Genomic DNA, 19,294 nt, shown 5'->3' on the forward strand with positions numbered 1-19,294 from the left:
CCCTGCAAGAAACAGGTTCGCTAAGAAGGCCACATCAGGGGTAGGCATTGCCCTAGTGCTAAAAATGCTCACAGGCCATACTGGAGCGCCTGGGTTCAGTAACCAGGTCTGGCTTCCTGCTCATGCACAGTCAGAGCCAGTGATGATGACTCAAGTAATCAGGCTCCTCACACCACAGGGAAGACCTGAAGTCAGTGTCTGGTTCACAACTTTGGACCCTGGTCCAGCCCACTCAGTGTCACTGCACGCATTTAGAGGAGCGAACCAGTGAATGGAGCTCTCCCTGCTTCTCAGATGATAATATCAAACCAAAATGAAAGACATACTGCCTACTAAGCTAAAAGCACTAGGTTGCAGAGTGGTATGTGTGGCTAAATCGGCTTTTTGGAAAACAAAAGCACAAGAGCAGTGTGTGTGAAAGTAATTAGCACAAGCACAAAAGAGTACCCATCAATGTGTTAACAACAGACAGGACTGAAAGGAGAGGAATGGGAAATTATTCCTTTAAATATGATTTTATCTAATTTGGAGTATGGTAATCAATCATCATAATTACCAAATGCAATACTTAACAACCACTCTTCTGACCAAAGGTGGGAAAAGCCCCCACTGAAATGAAAACTACTAATGCACCTCGGAGAGCCAGCCAGAGACTGGCGAATGCTGTTGCCCCTGGCCGGGCAACCTTGAGGTCAGCCAAGGACCTGCCCCAAGGACCCCTCCCGCATCCTCTCCAGCTGGCCAGCTTCTCCGTCCTGCAAGTCTGCATTGCTCCTAATTCAGAATGCAATTGAGGTAACTGGCAAAAAAACTTGAACTGTTCATACATCCCATATCCTAGAAATTGTTTACAATGACAAATGCACAGATTGTTCATTTGCTTTTATTACACTGAGACTTGAGCATTTAGATTTGTCATGCAATTTATGCCTCCTTTAAAAGTACTCAAGGGGTGGGCATTTGGCCCAGGGTTAAAGCATCAGTTAGGACACCTGTGTCCTCTATCAGAGTACCTGAGCTCCGCAAACAGTCCCCGCTTCTGATGTGCATGGTGGAGGCAATGCTGACAGCTCAAGTCCCTGCCACCCACGGAGTTCCCAGCTCTGGCCTTCAGACCAGAACAGGTGCATTTAAAATGATGACGGGAGGCTCTGCTGTGAGCAGTACTCATGCTCCATGGCCAGCAGCTGCCATGCGGGCTGGCTGTCTGTGGGTTGCATGGGGTGCAGGCTTTTGGGGGGCCAGAAGGATGGTGCCAACAGGGGTCTAGGGAGACTTGGGGCTTCCATCCAGGTAGGCAGAGCAAGCCTGGTATCTCTCCATGTGTATAGTCTGTGGATTGATCAGGAAAGCGGTGAAGGAGATGTGTGGGAGAGAAGACCTCTCAGGAAATAAGTTGCAGGCGAGGACTGACTTCTGAGGGACATTCATAGACAAAGCTGCTATACTTGCAGGCAAGCAAGTGGTTTGGAGGGCGGAAGCTGCGGGACTTCTATGGGTCAGACAGATACAGCAGCACACATGGGAGATCTCAGCTGGGCTAGTTAGTATGGATCATAACTAACCACCACTCTCTGGTGCACACTAAAGCTAGGGTTGGGGGTCTACCTGCAGGACTAGCTCACAGTATCCACCAGTGAGAGTTGGAACAGGAGACAGGTAATGTTAGGCTGTGTCATGACACTAACCAGCATGTGAGAGAACTAGGTCTGGGGGCAGATTCTGTGAGGGATATGTGGGTCCATCCCTGTAGAACTGCAATTTCCGCTGGTTAGTTTAAGAGCTGGGGGTAGTGATGGGCTGAGCTAGGTATGACCACGGAATCCTCTGATACTCATGGATACTGGGGTTGTGAGAAAATGCTAGGCAGGTCCAGGCTGCAGCATCCACCCAAGAATAGGGTGTAGGATGGGCTGGGCTGCAACATCCACCAGCTCATACAAAGGCTGGAACAGAGGGGGCAGGCTAAACTGGGTAAGGGCCTAGCATTCACTGGTACATGTGAAATCTGGGAGTTGGCCTGGTGGGGGAACTTGGGAAATTCCCCTAGTAGGCTGTAGCCCCCACTGGTGAGCATGTGGTTCAGGCCTGGGTGTTGGGTCAGGCCAGGTAAGGTAGCTCTACCTGTCGGCAAGTGTGAGGGGTAGTTCAGGCAGTGCTGGGCCAACCTTGCCTCACTGGCAGGTACAGGAATGACAGGCTGGGATATCACACCTACTGGTTTGCATGAGTCAGGAATGGGAGCAGACTGCACAGGGCCAGGTTATAGCACCCACAAGTAAGAGCTGGGACTAGGGGCTGGCCAGGACAGTCAGGCTGCAGCATCCAATGGCAAAGGCCAAGACGGGGGATAGGCTATGCCAAGCTGGGTCAGAGCAAACACTGGTATGTGCAGGATCTGTGTCTGGGAACAGGCTTGGTTGGGAGCTAAGGGGAGACCCTGGCTGGGTTGTGGTTCCCACTGGTAAACATGAGAGCTGGAATGGAGGTGGCAATCTGGACTGGAAATGACTGCAACCTCCCTAGGAGCAGATGTGGACTGGGTCTGGGGAACACCAGACTGGGCCAGATTTTAGCACTCACTGGTGCTCATGAGAGCCAGGATGGGTGCAGGATGGGCTGGACTAGGTCTCGGCTCCCACTGAACCACATGAGATCTATGTCTGGGTATGGACCAACTGTGTCTAGGCTGCAGCATCCAACAGTAAAAACTGGAACAGGTGTGAGTTAGTTGGGCAAGGCTACTGTTCCTGCCAGGAGGTGAACTAAGTCAGGCTAGCCGAAGGAACCTCACTGGTGTGTGCAAGGAATGCCAGTGGGAAGAGACCTGATGGGGCTTGGGGAACTCCTCTGTCAGGACACAGTCACTGCAGGTGAGCATAAGAACCAAAGCTGGGAGCCAAACCAAGCCAGGTTTGATACCCACCAGGGTATGTGTGGGTCAGGTATGAAGGCAAACCAGTTTGGGCCAGTCCATAGCACTCACTAGCAGATATGCAAACCAGCATGGGGTGCAGGATAGGCTGGGTTGAGCCGCAACACCAGCCAGTTCACATAACAAAATATGTGAACATCATCAAAAATAAAATTAAAAATAAATAAAGCGATGATGATGAGAGAGTATTTATAAGCAGGAAATTCTCATCTTCACACTTGTCTGCTATCCATGTCCCTGTAAACATGGGAAATGTGATGAAAGATGACAGTCTTGTGAAAGGATATCTGACAGAGAAATCTCTCACCAGAGACGAGAGCTCGAGTTTACACAGAAAGGAGGGATGGTACAAGTTTGAGGGACTGGTTCAAAAATAAGACAGACAGAATTGAGCAAAACTGTAACTGAGTCTGCTTGCTGAGGTTGTGGGGTGAAGCTTTCAACACACAGGTTGAAACATCTAAAATGTTTAAGTTAATGTGATATTAATGTGATATAAATAAGAGTATTTCTCCTTGAAAACATTAAGAGAGATGTTAACATTACAGTTTCAATGAATTGATTAAGCCTTCACTTTCTCTTGATGCCCATTCAGATTGGAAATGGTTTCTTCTCATACAAGTTTATAATTTAGAACAGACAGATGCAAACGAGCCCACAGTCTTCCTAAGGACACGAGGGAGAAGAGCTTATACTGTTTTCCAGTGAGTGCAGTGTTGAGCCATCACCTGCAAAACCACCCAGGCTTTCCCCACAGGATGTGCCGGGTAGCAGCCCACACAGCCCACGCTGTCTGAGCGGAGAACTCACGGAGAGCTCCCAGCTCAGCTCGCTCCCCACAGCTCTCAGCAGGGCTTCCCTAAAGCGCCAGCAATCATGCTGACTCATCCCTTCCCCACAGGTCTTTCCAACCCTACTACAGGTTATACATTTCAACCTTTGCTTTTGCTATCATGTTTTAAGTTAAAAAATAAACAATTTAAAAAAAAAAAAAACATGAACATGACATGGAAGGATTTTTACATTTTCAAGTTGTGCCCCATAGCTTTGTAGGACTCTCCTTCAGAAGTTATTTTGGATCGCTTCTTGGCCTTTTGGCTAAGATCAAGTGTAGAAGTTATTTTGGCCTGGGTGACAGCGCACAGATCCCAGACACAACATACCTGACTGTCCCTCAGGCACTACCTGTGTTCGGTCCCCAACGGGACACACTGTTCCTGGACATCCTGGTGAAACCACTGAGTCCCTGGCTTTGCAACCTGTTCCTCAGAGAGCAGAGTGAAGCAGTCCAGAGAACCAGGCACAACAGCAGGCAGCAGCAAAAGCAACTGGACCAACAGGAAGAAGTAACAAGGAAAGGGATGCACCCATTCTCTTGATCGGGCACATCTTCAGACACACGATTCAGCCTCGATCACAGCAGGACCTAGCCTGGGAAGGCGGTGGCAACATCACCTGGTGCCCACTCTGAAAGAGTTTGAGCTAGGGGCCACATGCCAACCACCAACGCCCACCCCATACTCCATTCAGTCGCTATCTGTTGACACACCCATAGACTGGCCTGCTCATGTTGCAGTGAATCCTATTTGCTGAAAGAGCCTCAGAATCAGTGAAAGCTTCCTTTCACACGTGACTTCCCAGATGTGATACCACCTCACTCACCACCCAAACCTGATCGGGAACCCGTCAGAGCACTCAGCGAATACATTCTGCAAAAGCAGCCTCATCACACTGCCATCATCTGCAAGCCTCTGTTTGCACCACGATGTTAGACTGACTTTCCAAACAGGAAACAGTCCTTAAGACTGCTTTAGTTCATTCCAGGGCTTAACACATAAACCACATCAAAAGTGGGAAAGCCACAAGTCCCACTATCAAGTTATCAAGAATAGTAGTTGTTTCATTATTCTAAAGCATATTTTCATGTAATTCTATTAGCAGGTTTACTAGGAACTTTAAATAATTTTATTATGCTAACTGTAACTCAAGATGCATATAGAAATAAGTATCACTTGGCAATAATAATCCTATATAGTTTTTATTAGCTTCCTGCTATACAGACCAAAGTTTGCTTAAAATGTTTTAGAAAAAAATATTTTTATAGAAAATTATAATAGCATTTACACTATTCTCTATTAAGAAGCCACTACTATATTATTCTTACAAAACATTTTCCCCATTTTTCTCACAACTTACAATGAAACTAACAGTTTTTTTTTTTTTAATGCCAATTCATCTATTTATTTAAAAGGCCCAGTGACACACTGGGGGGATGCAGACAGAATGAGAGAGAGGAAAAGAGACACAGATATCTTCTATCCACTGTTCTACTGCCCAAATACCCAGAACAGCTCTAACTAACCTGAGGCCAAGCGCCAGGAACTGCACATGGGTCTCCTACAGGGTGACAAGGATTCAAGAATGTGAGCCATCATGTGTTGCCTCAAGGCACATTAGCGGGGTATTGAACCACAAGCAGAATGAGCTGGAACTCAAAACAGGTGCTCCAAAATGGGATATCAGCTTTGCAAGTGGCAGCCCCAACACATCTGCCCCATACTAGTCCATTTTTTTTAGGAAAATGTCAGAGGCAGGAATTGTGCTTAAGCTGCTGTTTGGGATACACCCGGCCCATATCTGAGCACCTGGGATCAAGTTCTATCTCCATTTCCTGCCACCCACATGGGATATGCAGATTGAGTTTCTACCTTCTGGCTTCAGTCTAGCTCAGTTCCGGCTGTTGTGAGTACTCGGGAAGTGACCAGCAGATGGTTGGTGCTTCTCTGTCCACCTTTTAAATAAATGGAAGAGAAAGAGGGAGAGAGAGTGTGAGGAAGAAAGGGGAGTGGTATTCCCCAGGGGCTGGGGTGGTTGAGCGGAGGCTGGGTGGACAGAGGTCAGTGAAAGGACCCAAAACTTCACTCACATAGGAGGAATAAGTTAAAGCAAGCAAGATGACTACAGTTAATAATGACACACTGTATTCCTAAAAGATAGTGGATAAGTGATCCCACCATGTAAATAACTGTGAAGTAACGCATTCGTCCGTTATCCAGTTTTAACCATTCCATAGTATGTACATACTTGAAATCATCATGCTGTACTCGACAAACACAAACCAGGCTGTTTGTCTATCCAAAGCCAATACATGACAGATTTGGGCCTTGAGTGGTCATGGTGTTCTAGAGACCACAGACAACCACATCAAGGTGGACCCATGGCTGGTTACGCTGTATCCCACTTCACCAAATGGAGGCCAGGGCTTCCCAGCTCCGGTTTCCACTTCCCCACACTGGGCAGAGCTGTGCTTGTGGATGAGGACAGCACCAAGCATCTCTGAGAATTACAGCCCTCACTCCACTTCCCTCCTCCACCAGGGCTCACGTCACCGCAGTGAAATATGTCAGACAGATCTAATCCAAGTCGGAAAACATAAACAGATCCAACTGCTGCTAAGAACGGACAGGTATGTGGTAAATAAAAAGAACCAACTAGACATTCACTTCCTAATACATGAAAAGTAATTTTCACTTGGGTTTTTTAGCCAAGAGCACTACATTCATGTTTTGGTGTTTAGCAGCATGTACTCCAGAAGTCTGGTTGATTGGACATTTTTATTAACTATATTCCTTAACTGTAACAACACTAGATGCTTCCAAGAAAAAAATTATTGTATAAGAAAGTTGGTCATTTGTCTGGACAGAATTAACATTTAAAATGCAAAAAAAAAAAATCTAAAACATAAGCTTTGCCACAGAGGAAAGTAAGTGGTATGCACATTCACACACATTCATAGCCCCATCCCCACCACCCTCAAGAAACAGGGGGAGTATCTGACAGGAAATCAGACATTCACGCTTCTCTTCCAACAAATCCCAAACAAATGGTGGGTGACATTCTGGCTTTCTGTACACTCCAGCCAGAGGGCTTGTCCGAAACGCAGCCCTGTCCCCCCGCCCCTCCAGCACCAACAGTCACCATGGGTTCTCCGGGAACATTTGCAGGTGAGCTCCATGCTCCCGGGTCAGGGTGACCTCGTAAACCCTGCACAGTACAGACAGGTTCAGCGGTGACCCCAAGGCAGTTGGGTCAGCCAGCAAAGCCCCTGGAACATTTCCTACAGTCCAGGGACTGGAAGCACCACGGCCAGCCGCCAAGAAGGAAGAGTGTCCAGCCCAACCCAACCCAACCTTGGTCGACCAGTTCTTCTACCCACAGCTCCCTCTCCCATCCAGCACAAAGTCGAAGCACCACACACAGATATACATGCGGGACCATGTGTCCTGGGGGCACGAACCCGGGACTGTTGCTGACACTGCTTTTACAAGACATCAGCAGCTAAGAAGTTGGACACAGGCATTCCAACCCCACAGAACGTCGCCCTGGAGACCCCCTCCGATCTCCTTCCCCTTGCAGGAACTGTCCTGGGTCCCAGTAGACACCTCCATCCCCAGGCCTCCTTCTCGGCTAGAAACACAATGAGCACCCGGCCTCTCCTACCCACTCCGGGCCCCAGCACCTGGCACCCTCACCTCTCGGAGCTGCTCCAGCTCCTGCTTAAGGCCGTCGTAGGCGGCTTCCAGCTCGTCGTACTGCTGCTTCAGGGCCAGCTTCTCCTCCAATACTGCCAGCCCGTACTCGGCCGCCTGGATCTTCTCGTGCGTCGTCTCGGTGAGCTCCCTGGTCAGTCGTTCGATCTCGGCCTGGTACTGGTCCGCCGACTGCAGCGCCTCGGCCGCGGCCATAACCCCGGCGCGCGAGGCACAGGAGCGGCGGCGGCGGCGGCGGCGGGGAGACCCCGGTAGGGCCAGCAGGGACGCCAGGCAAAGTGCAGCGACTCGCAGCGACGCGCCCCAGGGAGCCGAGGCCCTGCGCGCAGGGCACGAGTGCAGGGAGGGCCGTGGCTGGCGCTGAGGACCGCGTCCGGGATGCCACCCTTCCCACCCCCGCCACCCTGCCGCGAGCGCTCAGGGGCCTCGCCGCATGGCCCGGGTGAGGCGCCCGGGGCTCCGGGCTCGTAGTCCTCAGGGGCGCGCGGCCGCCATATCTCCGGGCCAAGCCACTGCAGTCGCTCCCGGCCGCGGCGCGCGCTCCGCGCTGCACCTGCTCGCGCCGGGCCCGCAGCAGCCTGCGCCCAGTGATGCAGTCGCGCCCGGCGCCCTCCGGTGCCGCCCGGTCGCTGCTGCTGCCGCCAGGGGGGGTAGGGAGCACGGAATCGGTACACTGGGAGGGGCAGGACCAGCTGGGCGCTCCTGAGGCGCCTCCCGCAGGCGCACTGGACTGCGCCGCCAACTGCTCAGTGAGGAGGGCACACCGGGCCCGGGAGGAGGCAGCTGGGATGCGTGCGCTGGGGGGCGGGCATCCCTAACAGGATTGTCGCTGTACAAGTCCTAGTGTACCCCCCTGCCCCAGTAGTTCCGGAGAGCCTTGAGTGGGCGCCTCCTCCCAAGAAACCCAAACCAACCTAAGGCGGCGCCCACGCACCTTCTCAGCCACCTACACCCAACAACCGCTATCTCCAAAGCCTTCCAGAGGCATCCCAAGGCACCAGCCTCTCTGGCCGCTTTTCTGTGCCTCCTCCGCCCTCGAGCCTTAGGACTCGTCAGCACCCCAGCATCTCTGCGCCCAGCTGATTTCAGAATCAATGTCAGCTGAGAAAAATGCCACAAAAACAGGCGTCTAGTAAGCCTCTAGGTAGGGAGATGCGCTTCTTGCCCTATTAGGATTTCCGTCTAAGCGCTGGTTCTTCAATGCATAAGGACTACATGGCATTGCCCATATAAGGAATCAACAAGATCCTACAGTAAACATGTGAACTAGAGCTTGGTCCTGGGTGTGTTGCAGCCGTATCCTTCCCAGCTCTGCAGTCCTTTGAGACAGGAACCAAGTCCCCCATCCCGCATTTGTAACTGGCCAAGAAAGGCTCCAAAAACTGCTCTGTCCCAAGTCTGCCAGTTCTTAAATCCTTGATCATGAATTTAGGGTTGCTTCTGTGAAACCACTCTCTCTCCGCCTTAATTTGAACCCAAAACTGGATCCTTCCGTTGACTCTATTTGCATGCATTAGTGACAACCCGGCAGCTAAGCGTTTTAAGCTGCTAAGACAAACACGGGAGTCGGTGCAGAGTGCTGCGAAAGAGGCACAGAGGAGATGAAGGCAAAGGCGGATTAAAAGCAAGGGAAAACAGCACAGGAGACGACAGAACAGAGCAACAACAGCAAATACGAGCAATTTAGGGACATGTGGGAGGCTTGGGCTGGCAGGTGAATGGAGCTAACTAGTTCCTTCCCTCTCTCTTAATAGGGCCGGCTTCCAGACCTGCCCCAGTGGCCAAAATCTCTCTCTCCATCTCTCTCCCTGCCTTTTATCTCACCCCCATACACATTTAAAATAAGTAAAATTTAAAATTTTACAAGCAAAATTTATTTAATCTACTAACAAATGGTGGTAATTAGGTATTATCTGATACCTAAGAAGCAGTACATGTGTATTTAAAAAGTGAATAAAAGCAAGGGCAATGTGAAGATAAGAAAGATCAGTGGAGATCACTCTGCAGAAATGAAATCTATTATCTAAAAAACAAGAAGTGTGATTTTGATGGCACAAAGAATGAACATCAGAAGAGCTGAGATTTTGGGCACATACCAAGGAGCTGGCCCAAGGTGCCCAACAAGCAGGCAGCCCGGGGAGAAACGCAGGCGTCATGCTCCCTTGCAGGTCAGAATAAAGGCTTTCAGGACAGGGGCAGGCCTGCCTTTAGCTGGGAAATTATCTAATTTGTTTGTTTGTTTGTTTTATGAATATCACTTCTAGGATCACCACTGTGGTGTGGGTCACCACCTGCGATGCCACATCCTATGTGAGCTGCTCCATGATAATGTGTCTGGGAAGGCATCAGAAGATGGGCCACGTGCTTCAGTCCCTGTTACCAAAGAGGAAGACCCAGATGGATCTGCAGGCTCCTGACTTTGGTCTGTGCCGACCCTAGCCATTGAGATCATTTGGAAGAGTGAAATGGCACATGGAAGATCTTTTCTGTCTATCTCTCTCCCAATCCCCATGACTCTTTCAAATAGATAATTAAATCCTCAAAAAAAATTTTTTTAAAGAATTTCACTCCTGGGACTAGTGCCATGCCACAGTGACATACCATATGACTCCACCTACAACAGTGACATTCCATATGTATGACAGTTTGTGACCCAGATGCTCCCCTTCCCATCCAGCTCCCTGCTTATGGCCTGGGAAAGCAGCCGAGGACGGCCCAAGTGCTTGGGCTCTTGTACCCACGTGGGAGACCTGGAAAAGGCTCCCTGTTCCTGGATTCAGATAGGCTCAGCTCTGACTGTTGCAGTCATTTGAGGAATGAGCCAGTTGATGGAAGAGCTCTGTTTCTCTTTTTCTCAATGTAACTCTACTTGTCAAATACAAATAATTTTTTTAAATCTTAAAAATACCACTACTGCTTGCAAGAAAAAAAAAAATGCTGGAGGTATTCAAAGATAGATATGAAGTCACCAGTCAGGAGCAGCTGTGACTGTCAACAAAAGCAGAGTAGCACAGTGGTCTGAGCTGAGCTGGTGGCAAGGAGGAGGGGCTCTAGATGGTGGGGGCAGGGTAGAGAACTAGGATCTGACTGAAGACTGCCTGTGGCATAGGGAGAAAATAAAGAAATCAAAAATGACATTTAATTTCCTGACTTGGGCACTTTAGCTCCATGGGAAATGGTAGGAGCAGGCCAGTTCCTAGAAACTGAAAGCTCTGGTTTGGACATGCAAGGTTTGAGACTTGCTGGAGATACTTGAGTGGAAATATTAAGCAGACAATTTGATGTGTAGCCAGAATTAAGCCGAGACTTCCTGGGTGGTCTAATGATTTTCCTCTGGAAATCATTAGCACCTGAGTATATTTCAATCCCTGGAAATGGATGAGATTCCTAGGGAATGATATAAATAGAGCTGTGCCCTGAGGTACCCCTATGAAAGGCTAAGCTGCAAGGAAAAAACCCAGCAAAGAAACTGGGAGGGACAGGTCTGTGTGGTGGGAGCAAGAAGAAGCACTGGAAAGGGGACAAAAGAGGGAGCCTTTGGTCAGGGCCACCCAGAGGTAGAGGCCAAAGAACACCCTGGACTTATCTGCAAGGAAGTGGGCGTTGTTGATGAGAGTAGCTTGTGTAGGACAGAGGGCAGAAACCAGCCTGCAATGGCCTGAAGCCAGGCAGAAGCTCAAAATGGACACAATCTTAAGCAGACATCGCCATGGCCCCAGGAGGTATCTGGGGAGACCCTGTGCTAAGGTGAGCCACTCTGCTGATAGGAACTCTTCACACTCAGAAAACTCCAGGTGCAACTCAAGGTGAGTAGGCATGCAATCATGGCCTCCCAGGGAAGGCCTTGGTCACCAGGCTGCACAGGTGCCAGCCCTGGAGCTGCTGCCATGGTCCCCAGTGGGGAACGCTCTGGTGGTTCCTGCCACCCTCCACCCAGAGGTCTACCTGGGTCCTGGGCACCATGTCCCCAGAGCTCTCTCTACTCTGCCGCCTCATTCAACTTCTGTATCCTCCCTTTGGAAAAAGCTGATTGATCAAAGCAGGGCATTTTATATAGAGTCTGGGGAAGCCAGAAGCTGCTATCTCCCCAGATGCATGAGTTTGCTGTAGCTGCTTCTTAGCTACATGGCAGCCAAGCCCCCATGCTCTCTAGAAAGGCACTGTGTTCTCCAGGTACTCAGTTTAGGTTGGAATTACATTTTCCCATCTCTTTCTATTTCTAAATATTTATTTATTTGGGGCAGACACCACAGGGCATAGCAGGTAAACCACTGCATGCAGTTCTGGAACCCCACACCAGAGTTTCAGTTCCAGTCCTGGCTGCTCCACTTCCCCTCCAGCTCCCTGCTAATGCACCTGGAAAAGCAGCAGAACATGGCCCAGGTGCTTGAGCTCCTGTACCCACATGGAGACCTAGAAGAAGCTGCTGGTTTTGGACAGGCCCAGCTCTGGTCATTGTGGTAGTGAATCAGTGAATAAAAGATCTCTCTATAACTCTGCTTTTCAAATAACTAATCTTTTTTTAAAATTAAATTTAAAATATTTATTTGGAAGGTAGAGAGAGAGGAGAGACAGATTTTCTGTCTGCTGGTTCACTCCCCACAAAGCCCACAATGTCTGGTCTAGGAGAGATAGAAGCCAGGAGCTAGAGACTCCATTCTGGTCTCCTGGTATCAGCAGGAAGCTGAAACCGCCCGCGAGTGAAGCCAGGACTCACACCTGGACCCTCCAACAGGGTATGTGGACATCTCAAACAGTGTCTGCCAGACACCTGCCATGACCACTCACAGGTCCCTCCTTGTGGAGATGCAACAACAGTTGTCAAAGATTTAGCAACAAAGACACAAAAACAAAAGTGACAACCAAAAACTAGTAGTATAAGAAACCAGATGTGTTTGTTGGACATCATTATTCTGTAAGGAGACTGACGCTGGAAGTTTGAGATGTAAGGCATATGAAAAGCTGTGTTGGGGTGGGGACAGCCCAATGAGAGTGTACAGAATGAAGAGAATGGACAACAGGGAATAGATCCTGGGCAACCCCATATTTAAGAAACAGCTAAGAGAAAGGCATGGGTTCCTGGAAGCAGTCTAACATCTTGCAGTATTATATATGTGTATGTATGCACGCCCACACCTATTAAAATCAGTCCCAACTTGTCTAGTTCAACCTCACTTGCCCACAAGGTATGCTCTCCAACTCCCCACCCCGTTGGTCACAGTGGTGTCCTGGGCAGGGCTCCAGAGGGTGCTTATTACGTGATGGCCTAGTGGCTAAACCTTCACCTTACATGCACTGGGGTGCCAAATGGGCACCAGTTCACATCCCAGCTGCTTCACTTCTTATCCAGCTCCCCACTTATGGCCTTGGAAGGCAGTAGACAATGAACCAAAGCCTTGGGACCCTATACCTGCATGAGAGATCCTGATTTCCTGGCTTCAAATTAGATCAGCTCTGGCCATTGCGGCCACTGGGGAGTGAACCAGCAGATGGAACATCTTTCTGTCTTTATTTCCTCTCTGTAAATCTGCCTTTGCAATAAAAATAAATAAATCGGGCTTGGCAGTGTGGCCTAGTGGCTAAGGTCCTCGCCTTGATCCCATATGGCCGCTGGTTCTAATCCCGGCAGCTCCACTTCCTCTCTATCTCTCCTCCTCTCAGTATATCTGACTTTGTAATAAAAATAAAATAAAAATAAATCTTTAAAAAAAAAATAAATAAAATAAAAAAAAATAAATAAATCTTTAAAATAAAAAAGTGAGGGGTACAGCAGAGGCTTGCAATGGGGCGACCCTCAGTTCAATGCCAAGCGAGAAAGCAGCAGGGTCGTGTCTATCTCTGCAAGAAGAAACCAGTGCAGCACACTGGGGTGCTGGACATAAGCCAGGGAGGATCTGTCCGGTGGGGGCTGAGGGCTCAGCCCTCAGCCTCTCCTGGGGCATAGAGCTGCTCTCCTTCTTCACCAATAACACTGGGAATCGGCCTGTGTGTGTCTGCTGGCCCCTCTAAAAGGCCTGCCCATTGCTGCCCACCTGCCCAGTCTGTTTCACCACATGACTACATATCCACTCTCCAAAGAGATCAAATCAATACAGCATTGATTTTCTTCTTTTTTCCCCTCAGTTTGATAGGACCCAAGCAATTGTCAACTCACACTGGCACCTCTCTCTGAAGTATTCCAACCACCTAAAAAGTGTCTTTGCTCTTTCCATTGTTTTCATTCCTTCTGAGAAAGAAAGCTTAAGAAAAGGGGGGGGGGGGGAAGCACAATGGCTTAGTGGTTAAATCCTTCTCTTGCAAAAGTCAGGATCCCAGATGGGCATGGTTCATGTCCCAGCTGCTCCATTTCCCATCCAGCTCCCTGCTTGGTCTGGGAAAGCAGGTCAGGCCAAGGCCTTGGGGCCCTGAACCTGAGTGAGAGACCCAGAAGAAGCTCCTGGCTCCTGCCTTTGAATTGGCTCAGCTCCAGTTATTGTAGCTACCTGGGGAGTGAATCAGTGAATTTAAGATCTTTCTCTGTTTCTCCTTCCTTTCCAATAAAAATAAATAAAATTGTTTAAAAAAAACAGAAAGAACGGTAAGATACTGTATTAAGATCAGGGTGGGTGTTGTGGTGTGGAGATTAACTCACCACATGAGCCATTCTCACCTGTATCCGAGTGCCTGGATTTGAGTCCTACCTACCCTGATCCAGCTTCCTGCTGATGCAGCCTGGGAGCAGTAGGTGAGGATGGCACAGGTAGCTGGGTCTCTGCCACCCACAATGGAGGCTCAGATGGAGATTCTAGCTCCTGACTTTGGCCTAGACACGCAATTTGTAGCAATTTGAGGGTAAATCAAAGGATAGAAGATCTTTCTCCCTCCCCCTCCCACCCTTTCTCTTTTTCTACTCTTCCTCTCCTCTACCTCTGCCTTTCAAATAAATAAAAATAAATGCTTTTAAAAGAACTGAAGAGTCTTATCTTTCTATTCATACATGCTTTTTAAAGTTCTTTTTATTAGATTTGAAAGGCAGTGAACGAGTGATAGAGGAGAGAAATGAAAGAGAAAAAACAAAGAAATCTTCCATCCCCTGGCTCACTCCCCAAATGCCCATACCAGCCATAGATGAGGAAGGAGCCTCAAACCCCACCAGGGTCTCCCACCTTTACCACCTGCCCCGTGGAGTGCAGATCTGCAGGAAGCTGAGTCAGAAGCCAAGAAACCGGCTCTTGAACCAGCCTCTATGATATGGCACGAGCGCATTCCAAATGGTGACTTAACTGCTGCACCAAAGGGCCACACTTGCATATACTTTAAACATTGCTGAGATTATATATGTGAAAACTTCTCAGAAAATTTGAGGAAAATTAACTTTCTGGAGAAAAAAAAAACAGCATGGGTTTGAAAAAAAAATTGCAACAAAATAACTCTTTTTTAAATACTATTTTTGAAGTACCCTCTAAACTTTTTTCCTACTTTGTTTATGATTACAGCTGCCTCACCAACCATTTCATATTATATGTTTTCACGATTCCTAACCTTAATGCAATAATACTTAAAGCATGCAGGACTCAGTAACAGCACAGTAAACATAATGGCCAGGCACTCGCTGGAAAGCACTCCCTCAGTCTCACCCTCAGCTGTTTACCTGACACAACGATCATCTCAACACTGGAGGGTACTCACAGCCTCTCGTGCCCAGGTTCTCTGTGAGTGTGCTACATATCCCAAGTGAGGTCCTGGGCTACTTCCTGATGACCTGCTACTCCAGTCTGACACTGGGCCATGAGACTGTCAAGCCGGAAGACTGGACCCAGGGCCAGTGGCTGTCTCATCTAAGCAGGGATGCTATTGAGCCATTCTCTCTTAGCTTACTCCGAGTCTCTTTTTTTTTTTTTTTTTTTTATGTCCAATATTTTTATTTTTTTCCCTACATCTCTGATGTACAGGGTCTAATTCATTTATGATATTCTCATATGAAGTGAACTTGCAGGTCCACAGAAATTGAGACTTAGTTCAAAGTCAAAGGTACGTCCAAGACTGAAATGAACACTGACATGTGGTCCATTGTTGTTTCTACTGTAATATCACAGCTGCTTTCAGGTAATTTTTCCCAGACCTACAAATCTTCAATAGCTGAGACTTCTCTCTTCTAGCAGAACACCTTATATTGTTCCTGGAGGAGGTTCCTGGTTCCTGGCTTCAGATCGGCGCGCACCGGCCCGTTGCGGCTCACTTGGGGAGTGAAACATCGGATGGAAGATCTTCCTCTCTGTCTCTCCTTCTCTCTGTATATCCGGCTTTCCAATAATAATAAAATCTCAAGAGTCTTTTTACTTTGTCTTTTCCCAAAAATGCAGTCAAGGTCCGTTTTGCTCCGAGATGATAGATCCTTCCCTTTTGTGAATTTCATATAATGAACCCGATTTTTGGAAGTCTTGGACTTTTCCTCGAGGCTGAAAGATTTCTTTTCCTTGTTGTCAGAGGAGTCTGCAGTTTCCTGCCCATGACAAGTGTTCAGCTGAGCCAGGAGCTGGTTAAAATCATCCTGATGAGCAATCCAGTTATCCTCATTATTGATCATAGCTCCAAGGCCCAGGTGATTATTTTTAACTTGAACTTTAATATGTTCTGTGGCTCCTTGTTCCTGAGCCCCCAAACCCTTTCCTTTAGACCACCCCATCTTCTCTAGCATCCTCTGGCCAAACTTGGAATCATCATTGCTCCAGGCTGTATTTCTTGGATCCAGAGCCCACTTCTGCTTCAGCCGACGCTCGGCCAGCATCGACATGTTGCACAGCCGGGGGACCCCGCGCCTTGGGACCTGGCGACTGCCGGGCTGCGGGCTCCGGGACGAGGGAGAAGCGGACAAACTCTCACGCCGGGCAGCCGGCAGCCGTCCCCGGCGCGTGCTAGGAACGTCATCAGCGCACCCCGAGTCTCTTTTTATGAGACCCTCTGTGTTCTGTCTAAATAAATCTGTGTCTGACTTTCCCACTGGTGTGGGAATGGGCCCTCAGCGGAACTTAATCCAACTTCTTGTCTCTGTCAGAAATTCAAGGCAGAGAAACAAGTGCAAGGATGGGAAAATTTTTAAAGATTAAAGTGACATTACTGACACTGTACGCACACAATGGCAAGTGCGGGCAGCCCTGCGAGGAGGATCACTCACACCTCAAATCAGTTTCCTCCTTTTGTCAAGCAGGAACTGGTGCCTTAATTGAAAGTACCTATGGGGTACAGTGGGGATGGGGTTCAGCATGAGTGGCCATCTCTGTGCAGGTTTAATAACATCTGCACTTGGAGCTCAGCATACACCTGCTCATTGTGGTGTCTTCCACTTGGTGGAGAAGGCTCAGATGCATCATGGAAAAATGGGGCTGCTGGGCCCGGCGGCGTGGCCTAGCGGCTGAGGTCCTCACCTTGAATGCCCCGGGATCCCATATGGGCACCGGTTCTAATCCCGGCAGCTCCACTTCCCATCCAGCTCCCTGCTTGTGGCCTGGGAAAGCAGTCGAGGACGGCCCAATGCATTGAGACCCTGCACCCATGTGGGAGACCCGGAGAAGGTTCCAGGTTCCCGGCTTCGGATCAGCGCACACCGGCCATTGCGGCTCACTTAGGGAGTGAAACATTGGATGGAAGATCTTCTTCTCTGTCTCTCCTCCTCTCTGTATATCTGACTTTGTAATAAAATAAATAAATCTTTAAAAATAAATAAATAAATCAGTCTTTAAAAAAAAAGAAAGAAAGAAAAATGGGGCTGCTAAAGAGAGACGAGAATTGTTAGCAGTGCAGGGCTGAGCTGCAGAGACAGCTGGAAACTCGTGGCTGTCCTCACAGGCTCCTCTGCAGAAAGGGAATGACAGTACCTGCCTCTTGGAATTCTGATGAAGATTAATGGCAAAATATGCATAAAGACCTCTGGCCTTTAGCAGCTCATAGTGAAGTGCTGAGAGAAATTTTAAAATCATTAACAAGAAATCACTACAGGGGCAGACATTGTAACCTGCAATACCAAGCATCCCATCTGGGTGCCAGTTCATATCCCAGTTGCTCCACCTCCAATCCAGCTCCCTGTCAATACACGTGGGAAGCAGTAGAAGATGGCCCTAGTGCTTGGGCCCCTGCACCCACATTTGAAAACCTGGAAGAAGTTCTTGACTCTTGGCTTGGCCTGGCCCAGGCCTGGCTGTCAAAGCCATCTGGGGAATGAACCAGTGGATAGAAAACATTTCTATCTGTCTCTCTTTTTCTCTGTCTCTCTGTCTCTGTCTCTCTCTCACTCTCTCTCTCTCTCTCTATATATACACACACACACACACACACACACACACACACACACACATATCTTTGCAACTCTTTTTAAAGATTTATTTACTTTTATCGGAAAGTCAGATTTACAGAGAGAAGGAGACAGAAAGATTCTATCCATTGGTTCACTCTTCAAGTGACTGCAATGACCGGAGCTGAGCCAATCTGAAGCCAGGAGCTTCCTCTGGGCTTCCCACAAGGGTGCAGGTTCCCAAGGCTTTGGGCCATCTGGACCATTTTCCCAGGTAACAGGCAGGGAATTGGAAGGGAAGTGGAGCAGCCAGGATTAGAACCAGTGCCCACATGGGATCTCTGTGCATGCAAGGCGAGTATTTTAGCCGCTGGGCTATCACACTGGGCCCATAAAATTATAATACTTTTAAGGCCTTCACATTATCTTTAGATCAAAGCATACATTTTAAAAAAAAAAAAAATTGCCATACTGGGACTGGTCATTCTTTAAGCTCCAAGATCATCAAATCATGTCTTCTGGGTCCTGGGTTCATATCTTTGTTAGCCTTTCCAGATGGTTGTTCCAATTTTAGTGTAAGTGCTACCGAAGCGAGCACTCCAGATGGTTGTTGAAAGGTGAATGTTGTAGAGGTAAACCAACCTCAAGAAATACACTTGAGACCACAGAGATACATTTTCTTGTGTCTCCACTGAGCCCACAGGAATGGGACTTGAGGGGGCCCGGCGGCGTGGCCTAGCGGCTAAAGTCCTCACCGTGAAAGCCCCAGGATCCCATATGGGCGCCGGTTCTAATCCTGGCTCCTCCACTTCCCATCCAGCTCCCTGCTTGTGGCCTGGGAAAGTAGTAGAAGACGGCCCAAAGCTTTGGGACCCTGCACCCACATGGGAGACCCGGAAGAGGTTCCTGGCATCGGATAGGCGCGTACCGGCCCGTTGTGGCTCACTTGGGGAGTGAATCATCAGACGGAAGATCTTCCTCTCTGTCTCTCCTCCTCTCTGTATATCCGGCTTTCCAATAATAATAAATCTTTAAAAGAAAAAAAAAAAAAAGAATGGGACTTGAGTTCTTACAGATTCAGTGATTTGTCAGGGTTGGAGGTTACCATCTTCAAAGCCTGTACAAAATATTATAACATTAAGAGAGAGAGAAAGAGAAAACATACTCCTTGGAGTTAGGATAATTCACGGAGAGTAGTCATGTTAATAACCTTGAACTAAGCCAAACTATGGCTACCATTTGTCCTAAAAAAAATACAAAATTATGAGGGATGAAAAGGAGAAATTGGATAAATCCTGATTCATTCCACCAATAACATATTAATCTTTTTAAAATGTGGTTAAGTTTTTAAAAGGAAACTATAAAAATAATAAAATGGGTGATCAAACACATAGAAAACATTTGGCATACTCTACAACTATACAAGTATAAAGATCTAGGATGCTGTGGAACCTGTTCCCCAAGAGACGTCACCAGATCATGAGGATCAGTACTCCCAACCACAGATCCAAAAGATTCCATTGCCTGATGATGACAGGGCAG

The 19,294-nt window shown here is 48.3% G+C and overlaps 2 protein-coding genes across 4 annotated transcripts in view; both read right to left on the minus strand.

Annotated features, from left to right (window-relative positions):
- Positions 1 to 8,121, minus strand: part of BICD1 (BICD cargo adaptor 1) — a 162,023-nt gene extending 153,902 nt beyond the window's left edge. For all 3 annotated transcript variants that reach the window (XM_058655878.1, XM_058655877.1, XM_058655879.1), the window contains exon 1: positions 7,468 to 8,121. In XM_058655878.1, coding sequence (XP_058511861.1) covers positions 7,468 to 7,680 — 213 coding nt within the window. In that variant the 5' untranslated portion in view covers positions 7,681 to 8,121. The remainder of the gene's footprint in view (positions 1 to 7,467) is intronic.
- Positions 8,122 to 8,527: 406 nt separating this feature from the next.
- LOC131478091 (PIN2/TERF1-interacting telomerase inhibitor 1-like) lies at positions 8,528 to 16,365 on the minus strand. Its single transcript, XM_058655674.1, has 2 exons — positions 15,769 to 16,365; positions 8,528 to 8,586 (listed from the first exon to the last, which is right to left on the minus strand). Exons 1-2 carry the CDS (start codon positions 16,256 to 16,258, stop codon positions 8,528 to 8,530), a joined length of 549 nt encoding a protein of 182 aa, XP_058511657.1. The 5' UTR covers positions 16,259 to 16,365.
- Positions 16,366 to 19,294: the final 2,929 nt, after the last annotated feature.

This window comes from Ochotona princeps, chromosome 27 (genome assembly GCF_030435755.1).
Source record: "Ochotona princeps isolate mOchPri1 chromosome 27, mOchPri1.hap1, whole genome shotgun sequence".
Taxonomy (NCBI): Eukaryota; Metazoa; Chordata; class Mammalia; order Lagomorpha; family Ochotonidae; genus Ochotona; species Ochotona princeps.

Coding starts and splice junctions, on each gene's coding strand:
- LOC131478091 (XM_058655674.1), bottom strand. CDS start 16,258: ATGTCGATGCTGGCCGAGCGTCGGCTGAAGCAGAAGTGGGCTCTGGAT. Junction 8,587..15,768: donor GATTTTATTATTATTGGAAA/GCCGGATATACA, acceptor CATTTTTCTCAG/CTGACATTGATTCTGAAATC.